This window comes from Halteromyces radiatus (assembly GCF_025201355.1).
Source record: "Halteromyces radiatus strain CBS 162.75 chromosome Unknown BX664scaffold_11, whole genome shotgun sequence".
NCBI classification, from domain to species: Eukaryota; Fungi; Mucoromycota; class Mucoromycetes; order Mucorales; family Cunninghamellaceae; genus Halteromyces; species Halteromyces radiatus.
In genome coordinates, this window is record NW_026251697.1 from 465866 (window position 1) to 480197 (window position 14332).

At 34.4% G+C, this 14332-nt stretch overlaps 6 protein-coding genes across 6 annotated transcripts; 2 read left to right on the top strand and 4 right to left on the bottom strand.

The window, feature by feature from the left end:
• Positions 1 to 205: 205 nt before the first annotated feature.
• Positions 206 to 1042, bottom strand: BX664DRAFT_318427 (uncharacterized protein; the record flags this gene model as incomplete). Its single annotated transcript, XM_051542797.1, has 1 exon — positions 206 to 1042. One exon carries the CDS (start codon positions 1040 to 1042, stop codon positions 206 to 208), a length of 837 nt encoding a protein of 278 aa, XP_051396094.1.
• Positions 1043 to 1859: 817 nt separating this feature from the next.
• BX664DRAFT_367314 (Pre-mRNA-splicing factor of RES complex-domain-containing protein) lies at positions 1860 to 2843 on the bottom strand (the record flags this gene model as incomplete). Its single annotated transcript, XM_051548563.1, has 3 exons — positions 1860 to 2072; positions 2220 to 2298; positions 2509 to 2843. The coding sequence occupies 3 exons, from the start codon at positions 2841 to 2843 to the stop codon at positions 1860 to 1862; spliced, it is 627 nt and encodes a 208-aa protein (XP_051396095.1).
• Positions 2844 to 3488: 645 nt separating this feature from the next.
• BX664DRAFT_343666 (Sas10 C-terminal domain-containing protein) lies at positions 3489 to 5825 on the top strand. Its single transcript, XM_051547346.1, has 7 exons — positions 3489 to 3636; positions 3707 to 3754; positions 3846 to 3950; positions 4027 to 4270; positions 4336 to 4547; positions 4605 to 5137; positions 5230 to 5825. Exons 1-7 carry the CDS (start codon positions 3516 to 3518, stop codon positions 5722 to 5724), a joined length of 1758 nt encoding a protein of 585 aa, XP_051396096.1. The 5' UTR covers positions 3489 to 3515; the 3' UTR covers positions 5725 to 5825.
• Positions 5826 to 6566: 741 nt separating this feature from the next.
• Positions 6567 to 8731, bottom strand: BX664DRAFT_287440 (Cupredoxin). Its single transcript, XM_051541743.1, has 2 exons — positions 6900 to 8731; positions 6567 to 6804 (listed from the first exon to the last, which is right to left on the bottom strand). Exons 1-2 carry the CDS (start codon positions 8622 to 8624, stop codon positions 6679 to 6681), a joined length of 1851 nt encoding a protein of 616 aa, XP_051396097.1. The 5' UTR covers positions 8625 to 8731; the 3' UTR covers positions 6567 to 6678.
• Positions 8732 to 9286: 555 nt separating this feature from the next.
• BX664DRAFT_389441 (uncharacterized protein) lies at positions 9287 to 11297 on the top strand (the record flags this gene model as incomplete). Its single annotated transcript, XM_051549540.1, has 4 exons — positions 9287 to 10085; positions 10146 to 10309; positions 10372 to 10630; positions 11286 to 11297. The coding sequence occupies exons 1-4, from the start codon at positions 9297 to 9299 to the stop codon at positions 11295 to 11297; spliced, it is 1224 nt and encodes a 407-aa protein (XP_051396098.1). The 5' UTR covers positions 9287 to 9296.
• A 356-nt stretch (positions 11298 to 11653) lies between these two features.
• Positions 11654 to 14090, bottom strand: BX664DRAFT_304111 (uncharacterized protein; the record flags this gene model as incomplete). Its single annotated transcript, XM_051542507.1, has 2 exons — positions 13785 to 14090; positions 11654 to 13704 (listed from the first exon to the last, which is right to left on the bottom strand). Exons 1-2 carry the CDS (start codon positions 14053 to 14055, stop codon positions 11654 to 11656), a joined length of 2322 nt encoding a protein of 773 aa, XP_051396099.1. The 5' UTR covers positions 14056 to 14090.
• Positions 14091 to 14332: the final 242 nt, after the last annotated feature.

Below are 14332 nucleotides of genomic sequence, written 5' to 3' on the forward strand. Positions count from 1 at the left end.
GAAAGATAAACGTATATAAACGTAAATAGATGGATATATAGAAAAGGATGCATACAAGGTGGAGTGGGAATTAAAAAAAAAAAAAGAAGGGATAAATAACATAATTAATGGGGGAGAGAGAGAGAGAAAGAGAAGGGGATAAGAAAGAATGAGACTTTATACAAATAACTAGATGAATATCAATGATAATTCATTACAAGTTTTCCTATTGGAGGATAGAATCAATGGAGATAGGACTTGGATATGCTGATGAAGGTGGACTTGGAGGATATTGTTGTTGATGATGTAATCTTAATGGAGGTAAATTGATTTTATGTTTATGTTGAAAATAAGGATCATGATCCATCATTGCCATAGGAGAAGATGGTGTAATAGGTGAAGTAGGTGATGATGATGTAGGTGAATCATTAGGAACTGGAGGTAAAATCAAAGGATGATGATATTCATTATTTCTGTTGTCATGATAACAATGTTCTTGATGATGATGATACATTTGTTGTTTGGGTTCAGTAGGAGTATGAGGAGGAGAATTGGCATCATACTGGAATCGATGAGGATAAGCCATATAATCATCTTCATCATCACCATTTTCCATAGATGACAAGGAAAGTCGTCGTGTTCTTGATCTTAAAGATTGTCGTTTATTTTGAAACCAGATTTGAACTGTACGAGGACTCATACCCAAATGTTTACCCAATTCAATACGAAGCTCAGTGGATGGGAAATAAGTCTGACTGAATACTCTGTTTAATACTGAGAGTTGTGATGGTGAAGCCCTCTTGCGTTTAGCCTTCAATGGTGGATAATAAGATGACATTTTGTTGGGAGGACTTGTTGGATGATGAGTACGGCTAGTTGAATTCATTGATCCAGTAGTTGAAGAGGAAGTAGCACTAGTTGTACGATGATGATGATAAGAATGATCATCATTATCTTCACAATAATCACCATTCATTGAAGGATAATCGCTAGAAGCCCGTCGAGGTAGAGCAAACAAATCAGAAATAGGTGGAAGAGTACAAGTAGAAGATGAAAGCATCATGATGTTCGATATTATTAATTTTTCTTTTTTTTTTTTGGTTTTGTGGGTAAAGTGGTTAAAATTAAACTTTCAAGTTGTAATATGAAGTAAATCAGGTAAATTGATAAAAAGTCAAAAAAAAATGATTATTTTTTTTTTAATAATCTTGTCAATTTGACAAAAAATCATAACTACTATTTATATGAAAAAAATAAATCAATAAAATAAATAAAAAAAACAAGAAAATCAAAGTAACCAGATTTAGTAATTTTCTCCTTTTTTTTTTCAAGCTTTCCGATACTAGTAAGTCTTTGCCTTGTTGTTGTTTTTTTTGTTGTTGTCTTTTAATATGAAAAAAAAAGGTATAAAGTAAAGGATCATCCAATAAGGATGAACTGTCAAGTCCACAGGTAAAGAAAGAAAACCAATGAAATACCTCCTTTTTTAGATTTTTGTAAATTTCACTCCCATACCCCTGAGTTCTTTTCATTTAAGCAAATCCAAAAGGAGATTATATCCGTCAAATCGTCAAAAATATTCATCTTTTCAAGAGTAAAAAAGATCATCTCAAAGTTTATTTTCATCATCATCATCATCATAAATATACTATACTATACTATATTTACATAAAAGGAATCAATGAGGAGATCTTGTATAAGAGAATAAATAAATAAATAAAAAGGGGGGACGAGAGGAAGAAGAAAGAAGAAAAAAAAAAAAAGTGAGGGGAAAACTATCATAGGAGTAAATCATATATATATATATAGAGAGAGAGAATAGACTGGGGAGTTTAAGCCGAATACACACAGACATTTCAAAAAAAAAAAAAAAAAAAAGATCACATATCTTCGGTAGACCATGCATGAGCTTCAGCTGCTAAGGATTTTCGACTATTTTGCTGTAATAAAAATTGATCTTCATAACCATTAGATCGGTCTACGCCATCCCATCGGTATCCAGGTGGTATCATAAATCGATTTGGTTTCCATCCACCCTTGTACTTTGGTCTGACCATTTGTTTTCCTTTCCCAGTAGATGTACTTGATTTTTTCTATATAAAATCCCATTAAACAATAAACGAAAAAAATAATAATAAAAAGAGTCGTTAGATATTCTATCCAGTTTCATCTCCCCCCTATTCCTTTTTTTTTTTTCCCTTTCTCATTTTGACATTTTTTTTTTTTTTTTTTGTACTTACGGTAAGGAACCCCGCCGCAGGATCATTCCATCTATCTTCATCTCGAAGTCCCTGATTGTATTCAACATCGTCTGCATACCTAAACAAAGTAATTGGGATATTACATATAAAAGAATGAAATTTGACATCTCCTGTTCTTCCCCTTTTTTTTTTTTTTTTTTTTTTATTTTCTTCCTCCCTCCACCTTATCCTCCTTTTCTTCCTAGTAACACATTTTCTCTCCCTTCCATATGTTCCTCCTCTGATTCTTTCTCTAATATAACCATTTTCATTCTATTTCCTTACTTACCTAGCCATTGGTTTGTGAGCCTCCTCTTCTAGTTGTCTTCGTCGTCGATCTTGTTCATTTCTTTGTACTAGACCTTTACCCCATTCCATTTTCCTTTCTTGTCGTTCTATTTCCAATTTTCGTTGTCTTGCTTGTTCTGCCTTGGCCAATTTAGGATCCACTTTTCTACCAGAACTATCACGATAAATTGTTTCTTCACCATCATCATCATCATTATTTTTCCTTCTTTCTTCCGCCAATCGTTCCATTGCCCTTTGTTCCAATTGTCGAGCCCTTGCTGCTTCCTCTTGAATTTCCTTACTTGTCAACAATCCTGCTTTTTGTCCACTTGACATTCTTGGTTTATCACCTTGATTATCCGTTCTTGTTGTTGTCATTAATGCTGTTCGTTTGTCTTGTACTATCACTGGTCGATCTTCTTCTTCTTCATCATCGTCTTCTACTTCCATTCCATTGTTTAATGGTTGCCAATTATTTGGTCGTGTTGTTGATACTGTGGTTGTTGACCGTTTTTTCCGTTTCTTTCCTCCATCCATTGTATTGCTAGATGACCAACCAAATTCGTCTTCATCTACTATACCAATGTTGCCATGTTGTTGTATCTTGTATTCACTTGATTTCTTTTTCTTTTTCCGTTTCTTGTCATCGTCTTGTCCTGAGAGATATTTACTAGCAATGTAAGCCTTGGTGGCGGCATCCCCTGGTGCTCGTGCCAAGTATTTTTGTCGAATCAATGCTTCCCTTTCTTTTTGATCAATAAGCTCATCATCCATAATGGTTTTTATATGTATATGTAAAAAAAAAAAATAAAGTTGCAGAGAGAAACAGAAAATGAATAGGTTTACCTTTCACTTTGGTTGATATTTGTATCCCCGCGAGTCGCAGTTCGTTTGCATTGAAAATAAGCCACAGACTGCTACCAAAAAAAAAAAAGTTTAAACTGATCTTTTCTTTTGCTTTTTACCTTTTTTCCCTTTATTCTCTTTTCTTTCACAGTAACAATAATCATGGGAAAGAAAAAGACAGCCGTTTTTCGTAAAGCGCCAGCAAAACAGCAGGATGTTAACAATAGTAAAATCAATGCCATCAATACCTGGGACGATATTGAACATGATTCAGAAGACGAATGTAAAGCAATACATAATATATCTCTCCATATATCGACACTAATTTTTTTTTCTTTCTTTATGTTCGATAGTTCATGATTCTCGAGGTGAAATATTATTAGATGCTGAACCTGAACAAGGTAACCCTTTTTATATTTATTTCAACTAAAATATATATATATATATATTCAACCATACTCACCTTATATGTATATATATATATATTTGTAGAAGAAGAAAGCGAAAATGAAATCTATGGTTTAGACGGACTCGATCAAGCTGATTCATCATCTGAAGAAGACGACGAGGATGATGAAGAAGAAGAAGAAATCGAAGGTAACTGAAAAAAAAACTAAGGATTCCTAATAGGTTCTTACTATATCTACTTTTTTGATCTCAAACGATTGAATAGAAACAACATGGGGTACCTCCAAAAAGGCTTATTACAATGCAGACGAAGGATCGGATTTAGATGAAATGCGTGAAGAAGAAGAAGAAGCATTAAAGATCCAGAAACAACGACTGGCTGAATTGGATGAAGCTGATTTTGTGGACGATACTTTACCTGGATGGGGAATTGGTGCTGAAGCAAATAAGGAAGCTGATAGACAATTAGTTGACACTGTTACAAAAGAATTGGATGATATCTCATTTGAGTAAGTAGTAAAGAGCATATATATTATAATGCTATCTATCTAAACTTTTTTTATTGTTATGATAGTGTGTCATCGTCTGTAGCTACTCGTCGCAAAAATCTTCCTGTGGCTGAAAAAATTAAAATTCTTCAAAATGAATCACCAGAATTACTTGATTTATTGAACGAATTCAAGGATAAGAATGAAACTTTGAATGATTTGACTGATTTGATCAACCGCATCAAAGAAAATGGAAAACAAGATCAAGAAGCTGCCAAATTTATTATCTTCCAACACCGTAAGTGATAGAAGTGAATGATGATCTGATATACTCACTCTTTCATTTTTCATTTAGAACTCCTGATGAATTACTTGACCAATATCTCCTTCTATTTCACTCTTAAAGCCTCTGGTACAAACGATATTCGAAATCATCCAGTCATTGCAGTATTGGTGGAATTGCGTGGGGCTATTGAAAAAATGCACAAATTAGAAACCAAGCTCGGATCTCAACTTGAAGAATTCATTCAATCAGTAGACAAACCAATCAGCATCAAAAAACCTACAGCAAATGGTCTCAAGGATAAACACAACAACAATAAGAAAACGATGGCGAATCAATCCAGTGAGGAAGAAGAAGAAGATGATGATGGTTTGGATCTTTACAATGAAACTCTCTTGGATGATGCCGATGAAGAAGAGGATCAAGACCTTACTCCTCATGATATTGAACAAGAATTCAAGAGTCTTAAGAATCAAGTCAAAAAACGAAAACGTACTACAGCTGAAAATGACTTTGCTGATCTGGATGTTATGGAACTAGTCGATATGGAAGACAAATTGGCCAAAAAACGATCCATTCGAGATTATGTTGCCAAGATTGAAACGGTAAGTGTAAATGAGGATGTTTTTTTTAAAAAAAAGAAAGAAGATACTTACTCTTCACTTTATTTCTATATTTTTTTTTAAAAAAAAAATAGAAACAAGCAAGATTACAATCGAAATACCAAGGTGATTCAGATCTACCATACAAGGAGAGAACACAACGACAAAAGAAAGGTGTGGCTCAACCTCAAGGACCATCAGCGGATTTGGATGATCAAGATTGGGATGAGCAGGATATGCAAGATGCTACAGGGGATGATGATTATGTCAATGTGGTGAAGGAAAAGGCTTCAAGGAAGGCGATGAAACAAGCAGCATATGATGCCACACGAGCTCCATTGATAGATAGTGATTATAAGGTGGAAGATGGGGACAAACGACTGGCATCTTACCAAATTCTCAAGAACAAGGGCTTGACTCCACATCGCAAGAAGGAAAACCGAAATGGTCGTGTCAAGAAGAGACATCAATATGAACAAAAGATGAAGAAGTTTGCCAATGTACGACAAGTGGCTAAACCATTGACTGGTACTTATGGTGGTGAAACAACTGGTATCAAATCTCACGTCTCTCGTAGTATCAAGCTTTAGATTATATATATTGATATATTTAGTTGTTTTTTTTTGTTTTACATCTTGTATTCTATTCCCCCCTCGTTCCCCTTCATTTTATTCATATGTATCCTACCTCCTTTTTTTTTTTTTTTTTACTCATTTTCATTTTATCTCCATTATATCATTCTTGACCTTTTTTTTTTAGTTTAGTGAATCTTCATCCTTGATTTTTTTTGATTCATCCATTTCATTTTATTATTATATACACATTATTGACAATAAACCTGCTTATACAACTTTTTTTTTTTTTTTGATATCTCCTTTGTACAATGTTATTGACTTTTTTTCTTTTATCTGATTGAAAAAAAAGGGGGATGTGGTCATGATAGATAAATTAGGATTTGATGAATTGAATTGTTTGATAATAGGAATAGATGGATCTTTTTGATCAAGTGATGAGGTGAACATGGATAAAGGGAGAACCTTTTTTTTTTTTTCCTTATATGCCATTTCGGTTTTCTTTTTTTTTGGGGGGGGAGTATTGATCAAATTCTATCATCATCGTCATCTATAGCTTGAATCTTTTATTATTATTATTACTTATTATTTGATCGTTATCTTGTAAGGATGGATCAGCCATATCATTCATCTTCACATCGATCGTCCATTCATCTTCCAATCATTATCACCTTCCAGGCATCATTCGATCACCATCTTTTTTTTTTTTTTTTTTTTTTTTTTTTTTTTTTTTTTTTTTTTTTTTGCCAATTACACATCCATCCATCCACGGAATCATCCGAGATCTCACCATCAAGAATAATATCTGAAACAAAACGTTTGATTTTCTGAAATATCGTTGTTAGAAAGAAAAGTATCATAGAGTCTAAAAAAAGTATTTTTTTTATTGGGAAAAAAAAAAGGGTACAAAGACTATACAAAGATTACTAAACTAATGAAGAGAGAAGGAGATACCAATCCTCAAAGAAGTAATCATAGTTTTGAATGTTGACGGAGAAATGATGGAATCAATTCTGTACTTTCTTCCAAGACAATCATCATGCCCATAAACATATGTGGAGTATTATGACAATGCATCGCCCAAATGCCAGGATTATCCTAATCAAAAAAAAAAAAAAAAAAGAGTATTAGAATCCATAGAAACTCATTTTCCCCCTTCTTTTTTTTTTTTTTTCCTTCTCCCATTCACTTACAGCTATCAATCGAATCTTGGACCATCCACAGCCTAAAATGGGATTATCAGGTAAAGGATCACCAAGTGGACTATCATCAGGGTAAACCAATGTAGTATCCTTAGATACAGGGAAAGGAATATTGCGTAAGGAACCATGAAGAGCTTCATCATACGTACCAGGACCATGAGCAATCAACCAATGACTGTGACCATGAGTATGCCAAGGATGAGATCTACAAGGAACACCAGAAACGTGTGTATTTTGAATAACAAAGTCCACTACTTCCATAGATGCCAATGGATAAGTACCAAGATAAGGGTCATAGCCACGTCGATCGTCTTGTTGAAGATCTTGAAATGAAAGTGGTGATACTGTCCGATTGCCTCGTAATACTTGAGATAACAACGTGCTGGATGGATCTTTAAAAGTGACATCATTGATAAAGAAGCGATCAGAGCCAGGAAGTGTAGATAGAGGTCCATTGGTTGTGTTCAGATAAATTGTTCGATTTGGTTTTGGTAGCAGAGCAATGGGATCAGGCTGTCCACCCAATGGTTTCAATTTGGGCCAAAGCCAAAGAGGAACATTTGCAGTAGGTAAAGGAGGACGATTGCCAGGAGGAAGAGAAGATACCGCCATGTTGTTGATATCATCATCATCATTTTGACTATAACGAAGAATAGCCCATCCATTGGAAGTCGGATCCACATCAGCAGCCCAAAGTCGAATGGTTCCAATAGAATAATCCTTGATGGGTTGATTCATATGTACAAGTACAGAATAACGTTGACCAGGTGAGACTTCCAAATAATCCGTTTCATAAGGTTCAATCAAACCACCATCGGCTTCAATGATCTGTAGTCGATGATCTGCAATTGCAAAACCAAAGGTACGAAAAGTAGATGCCCCAATCACGCGAAATCGATAGGTCTTGTTTTTTTGCACATTGATGACAGAATAACCACGGCAAGGAAAAGTATTTGTTGACACGATGGATCTTTCATTGTTGATGGTCTGTCCATTCACCAGTACACTATCTGCTTCAGGTATCAGAGTAAAGTTTGGACCCAAAAGGTAGGATTCCAAGGCTTGTCGATCTTGATGAAACCATTCACTGAGGACAACGACACGATCATCATGATAAGTGAGATCGGGTGACCCGTTGATACCTTTGATTGTCAATGAAGAAGAAGAAGATGTTGATTGATTGTACCGAGATGATGAGTGATAAGAGGGATTGGATGCATCAGATTCATAGACAACAATAGCACCGAATACAGAACTTTCTTGTAAACCAACATGAGCATGATAAAAATAAGTACCTGATGAATCCAATACAAAATCATGCAAAAACTGACCACAAGGAGGAATAGGATCTTGAGTGAGAAAGGGGACACCATCAGCTTGATTGGAACCATATTGTCGAATACCATGATAATGAATAGTTACAAGATTAGTATTACCACCACCATATTCAATTACTTTTGGATCTGCTTTTGTTGAAGGTGGAAGCATGTTGCGTACTAAAACCTTTATGCGTTGTCCCACCGTTGCTGTGATAGTAGGCCCAGGCATCTTGTTGTTAACTAGTAATGTCCTAGTTTCAGTATAGTTGGAACAATCAGCATTGAGGGATTGAGATGTAATGTTGAATTCATAATATTGTATATGACGTCCTTTGGCTGATAAGGCAAAAGTGAGATGACATAGTAAAATACAGATTTGAATCCAAGTTGTTTGCATTGGCAAAAGGATAGAAAGAAAAATGGGAAGTGATAAAAGAGTGTGTCATTTTATATAAAATTGGATAGTATGCTTGTAAATAAAAATAGACTTTTTGTTGTCAAAACACACAAAAAGAAAGAAATAAAGAAAGAAAGAAAAGAAAAGAAAAAAAATATATATACTTGGAAGTTCCCTTTTTTGTGTGATATTAATTAAATCTCAGACAAACTTGCCTTGATGATGATAATAATTTACACTATTATTTGATATAAATATTTTTTATTTTAACATTTGATCTATTGCAAAAGAAATTCTTATAACCAAAATCTATAAAGAAGTAATCAGAATAATAATAAATTAAAACTGCCTTAAAAAGGAATAATAAGTGATTGAGCCAAGACCTTCAAACTCCCTTCATGTCGACTGATTAAGTATATATGATATATATTATTTATTATATATGATACAAAAGAAAAAAGGTTGCCAGATTACTCTATATTATTATTATTATTATTTACATATATATTGTTATTCAAATTGAAAAGTGCGTTAAGTGATTGGCTGCAGCAATTATACAAATTAAAAAGAAATCAAAAATTTCATACAGAGGCCAAGACCTGAATTTGAATCTTAACATTTCTTTTTTTCTCTTCTTTTTTTTTTTTTTTTTTTTTTTTTTTCTAATATAAAATGGATAACGTGAGTGAAATGGATCCACCATTAACAACAACAACAACTTATATATCTGCAACTGGAAAAATCAAAAAGAAACCTGGAAGGAAACCCAATCCAGCTTCACCAGCTCTTCGAAAAGCACAAAATAGAGCAGCTCAAAAAGCATTCAGAGAAAGAAAGGAACGACATATGAAAGAATTAGAAGGGGATACAAAACGATTATTACAAGAAAGAAATCTATATTACAACAAAAGTCAAACTCTTGCCAAGGAAAACGATATATTGAAATGTGAAAACTGGTATTTGAAAGGTATTGTTTTATCACTTCAACTGGTCTGCTTCAAGAACAAACTTCGAATTCCAAGACATACACCTTACGTTGATGAAAAGTCTCTTGAAATCATGTCTGAATCAGCTCCAGCATCTATAGCCACTTATTTGGATATCATTCGTCGTAGTTCTTCACCTGCTGCAACCAATGACGATACGATTCAAGATAACAACAACACTACAGCACCTTCTACTTCTGACATTTACCTTCCTCCTGGTCATCCTGCAGCTCAACAAACGAATGAAAAAGAAACTACCTCTCCTGTTAGTTCTTCTACATTAGATGACATGGACAATAACAACAATAATACTGACACTATGGAAACGGATATTCCTGAACCAATCATGCTCAGAAAGGATGTGGTTGCTAATAACATGGCCGCCATTCAAACTTTACGACTTCGTTTACGACTTCAATCTGCATTTCTTCGTGAAAAGACTCCTTCCTATGCTGTCAAACCAACTCTACTTCAGGTACGAAATAAACAATGAATAAAATGTCAAATACTTTTTTTTTAATATTATTATTTATAGCTGACTGTACCACATGACTCAAGAATCGATTTACTTCCAACAGTTCATATGCGTGATCGAATGATTCTCTTCCGAGATCAATTTGATTTGGATGATTGTTTACGACTTTTGGTGAATGAAGCTGTTTTTCATGGTGGAGATCCTTCTGTATCAGCCAATTGGGAGTAAGTGTTGAGATTTTTTTTTTTTCTATTTCGTTAATTATTTTTTTATTTTTATTTTATAGACTGCCGGCTATTTTCTTTGAAAAATATTGGTTTTTAACAATTGATTATACTTTGGAAAGAACAAGTCTACGTTGGAGAAAGCTCAAATCCATGATGATTGACAACAAAGAAAACACGACAATAGAATCGACAGAAGGTATGACATCTCTTGATCAACCAATGCATCGTGCTGTATCATCCCCTTTATCATCATCATCGCCATCAGCAGCATCTGTATCGTCATCGATTTCATCTTCCGCACATGCACGGCCTTTGGATGTATATGATCCATCACTGTTACATCAAACTGAAACATCTACTCAGCTTCCTACCAATTATTACAACAACAACAACAACAACAATGCTTCAACAATGATGACTCCTCAACAGCATCCTTACCAATATCAAATGCAATCAGCTGAGTGTATTCAAACTGCTCCTTTGGATATGATCTCGGCATCATCTCAACAGCAACAACAACAACAACAACAACAACAACAACAACAACAACAGCAACAACAGTATAATCCAGATTCCACATTGATAGGTTTCCACAATGGACTTTTGGACGACAATTTCGAAAGGTACGGCATGCCACACAGTCAACCTTCTTTCTCATCAGCGCAACCATCATCAACAACCATCGCCAACAACAACAACAACAACAACAACAACAACAACAACAATAATAATAATGACGTTTTATCATTGAATGATTTTCATCAACAACTGCAACAACATGATCCATATCAGTCTTCTTGGTCTAATCCCTATGTAAGTATTTTTTTTTTTTTGAACTTGAGACCTTGATGATATCTTTTTCTTTTTTAATTTTTTTCTTCCTTAATTTTTTTTTTTTTTTTGATAGATGTTCTCTTGAACCACTTTTTGGATGTTTTTTTTTTTTTTTTTTTTTTTTTTTTTTTTTTTTTAGTTTAGATGTTAGTTAGTGTCTTATCATGTACATATTTATAAATAGGATCAATAAATAAATAGTCGTTATTTTTTTTTTTTTAAGAAATGTATTGGTTTGAAGTAGCACGTGCAATCCAAAAAAAGACCGACAACATGATGTATTTGATTTTTTTATTTAATGATGGATCAAGTCTGACCTGCAGAAGTAGACTATGGAGGTATTGTATTCATAAAATAATAATAATAATAAAAAAAAAGAATAAGAATATAAAAAAAAAAAATAGAGAGGGAGTATAGAGGAAATAATACAAAATGAATGAATGATAGATAAATGCATGTCCAAAAAATAATAATACTAAAAAAAAAAAAAAAAAAAAAAAAAAAGATCTACAGGGAAGTTTCAGCTTGATAAAGACGCCGTAAAAGAGATTGTTCTTCCTCCATTTCATGTCTTGAGAGTTCCGGTAAAGAGCGATGATGTAAGGCCAAGGCATAAACATGTTGATATTCATGCATAGGACCCTTTCCTTGTCGATCCCAACCCAACGCCATAGCACTAGAGATCATGCGTAGATTGTATTCTTCACGTAATGCTTTACTGGCCATCAAACGTCGATAATCCAAATTACAATCTCTAATAGCCTTGCCAAGTCCTTCACTGTCATGGAATAAATAAGCATTGTATCGTTCACCACTGGTCACTGTAGGCACCTTTGTCTTTTTATCACGCACCAATCGGATATCACGAGGTTGAGGATACATGGGCACATTTTCTTCTTCCATCATTTTGGTTTCAGGACGATCATGAAGAAATTCTTGTAAACCACCTACACCGGTGGAAATCACAGATGCACCAAACATCAATCCTTCAGCAGCAACAAGACCAAAACTTTCTGTTTGACTGGGCACAAATACAAAATCAGCAGCGGCTCGACAAAAGATGGACCATTGACGATGTTGTTTTGGTGTCGAGAGGATATGTACATGTTCTGGATATTTGGCTGCCAGGGATTCCAGTTTACTAAAAGGATAGTTGTTTTCTTGACCAAGGATGATGAATGTCATATTATTGGCCACAAAATGTTCCGTTGCTTGTTCAAACCATTCCAAACCCTTGTTGTATTGAAATCTACCAATGTAAAGTACCAAAGGTCGTTTTGCTTCTTCTTCTGATAATAACTTGCGTCGTACTAAGAATCGTTTGGATTTATCTTTTGCTGTAGCTACAAAATCACTAGATACTGCACTCATTTGCCATACTCTTTTTGTTGTTGTTGTTGTTGTTGTTTGTTGTTCATCTAAGAGTTTCCAAGCAAATTCAGGATAGTTGAGTTTTCGAGTCATCAATTTATCATTGGTGAAAGGATGAATAGTAGAAAAATCTAAACCATTGCTGATACCAAAGAATCGACGTTGTTGAGCCTTGAGTAGTAAATGATCCATGACCAATTCCTTAAGATAAAAATCCAGGGTCCCTTCCACAATAGCAGAGGCCATCGTTCGACTAACAAAAGTGACGATATCTGCACGATCAATTCCCAAACTTGACATAAACATACGATCACCATAAACATAACTAGTATCCTTCAAAGCAATATCCGAAACATCTAAAAACTTTTTCACATTTCCCACTGTGTTTGTGTATTGAAGTTCATCAAGATAATCATGCATGGTATAGACAATCGATGGAGGAGTAGGACCAAGTTCATTGTTGATTCGTCTATCGTCAAGGAATTTAGCAATATAAGCATTGGTGGCGCCGTGAAGGTGAATGACATCGACATGGGGAGCAGAGCGTAAAAGAGGAGCAAACAAGGATTCTTCATCAATAGCCGTGGCTTGATGAGTAAGGAATTGAGATGCTGCCTTGGCAAAGTATTGATCTCTCCATTCTTGAGGTAAACCAGCCGGTGATGAGTAGATATGTAATGGATTACGACATCGGAAGGCTTGACTAAAGGGAGACCGATTACCAGGACCAATTAAATAGACAGGGACGCGTTCAGTATGTGGAATAATCACAGGAGGAGGAGGAGTGATGATAGTCGTATTGACACCGTCGATCATAGCATATGTAGTGATGTTGGCTTGTGGAGGTGGTGGGTTGAAGACATGCATCATTTTCCATACACGAAATTCAATAGGTACCAGTTTACCTTGTTTGTCTCGAAGATCAATAACAAGATCTACCACACGATCAATATCAAACTTGTTTTTGAGAAAAGAATAATAAGGCATGACCACAGCGACTTCAGTATTCCCAGACCGTTGTTGAGCAGCCACCAAAGATGTAACCACTGAACCCATACCACCCATAGTTGCTGGTCCAAATTCTTTTGTAACATGATAAACTGTTGTTCCTTTTTGTAATAATGATTTTGTTGACAAAGCAGATGTGTTAAAATGTTGATAAGGTAAAGAAGGATATTGTCGAACAGCTATTTAAAAAAAAAAAAAAAAAAAAAAAAGAGAATGATGAATATAAAAGAAAATAAAAAGTAGGGGTTTCTATTTTTACCAATACGTATAGGGGAAGGTTGACCTTGTAAAAAGTGATAACCAAGAGTCAGGGCAAAAGATTCTAATAAACCAATAGACAAGATGACAATAGATAAATAATGCCACCAACGCCATTTTTTATCATATTTGGAAAAAGGAGAAGTATTCAAAGGTAATCGTTGTGATTTTTGTGTTGTAGTAATGACAGTTGTGAGTGAACCTCTTCTAAAGTGAGTGGAAGGAGAAGAATGATGAGTAGATAAGGAAAGTGTATGAGGTGGTGGTGGCATGGTTAAAAATACAAAAAGAGAAAAAGAAAAAAAAAAAAAAAAAAAAGAAAGGAAAGGAGATGAAATATGAAGAGAAAGAAAAAAAAAAAACAAAGAAAAATAAAAAAAAAAAAAAAAAAAAAAAAGAAAGAGAAAAGTTATTATAAGTAGACCTTTGCGGATATCGAAAGAACATATTTTTTTTTTTTTGAATATCCTTCAAAGGGAACACACTCGGTCACTAAATTCAGTATCCCGATCATTCCATCAAAAAAAGGAGTTTTAAGGCCATATAAGG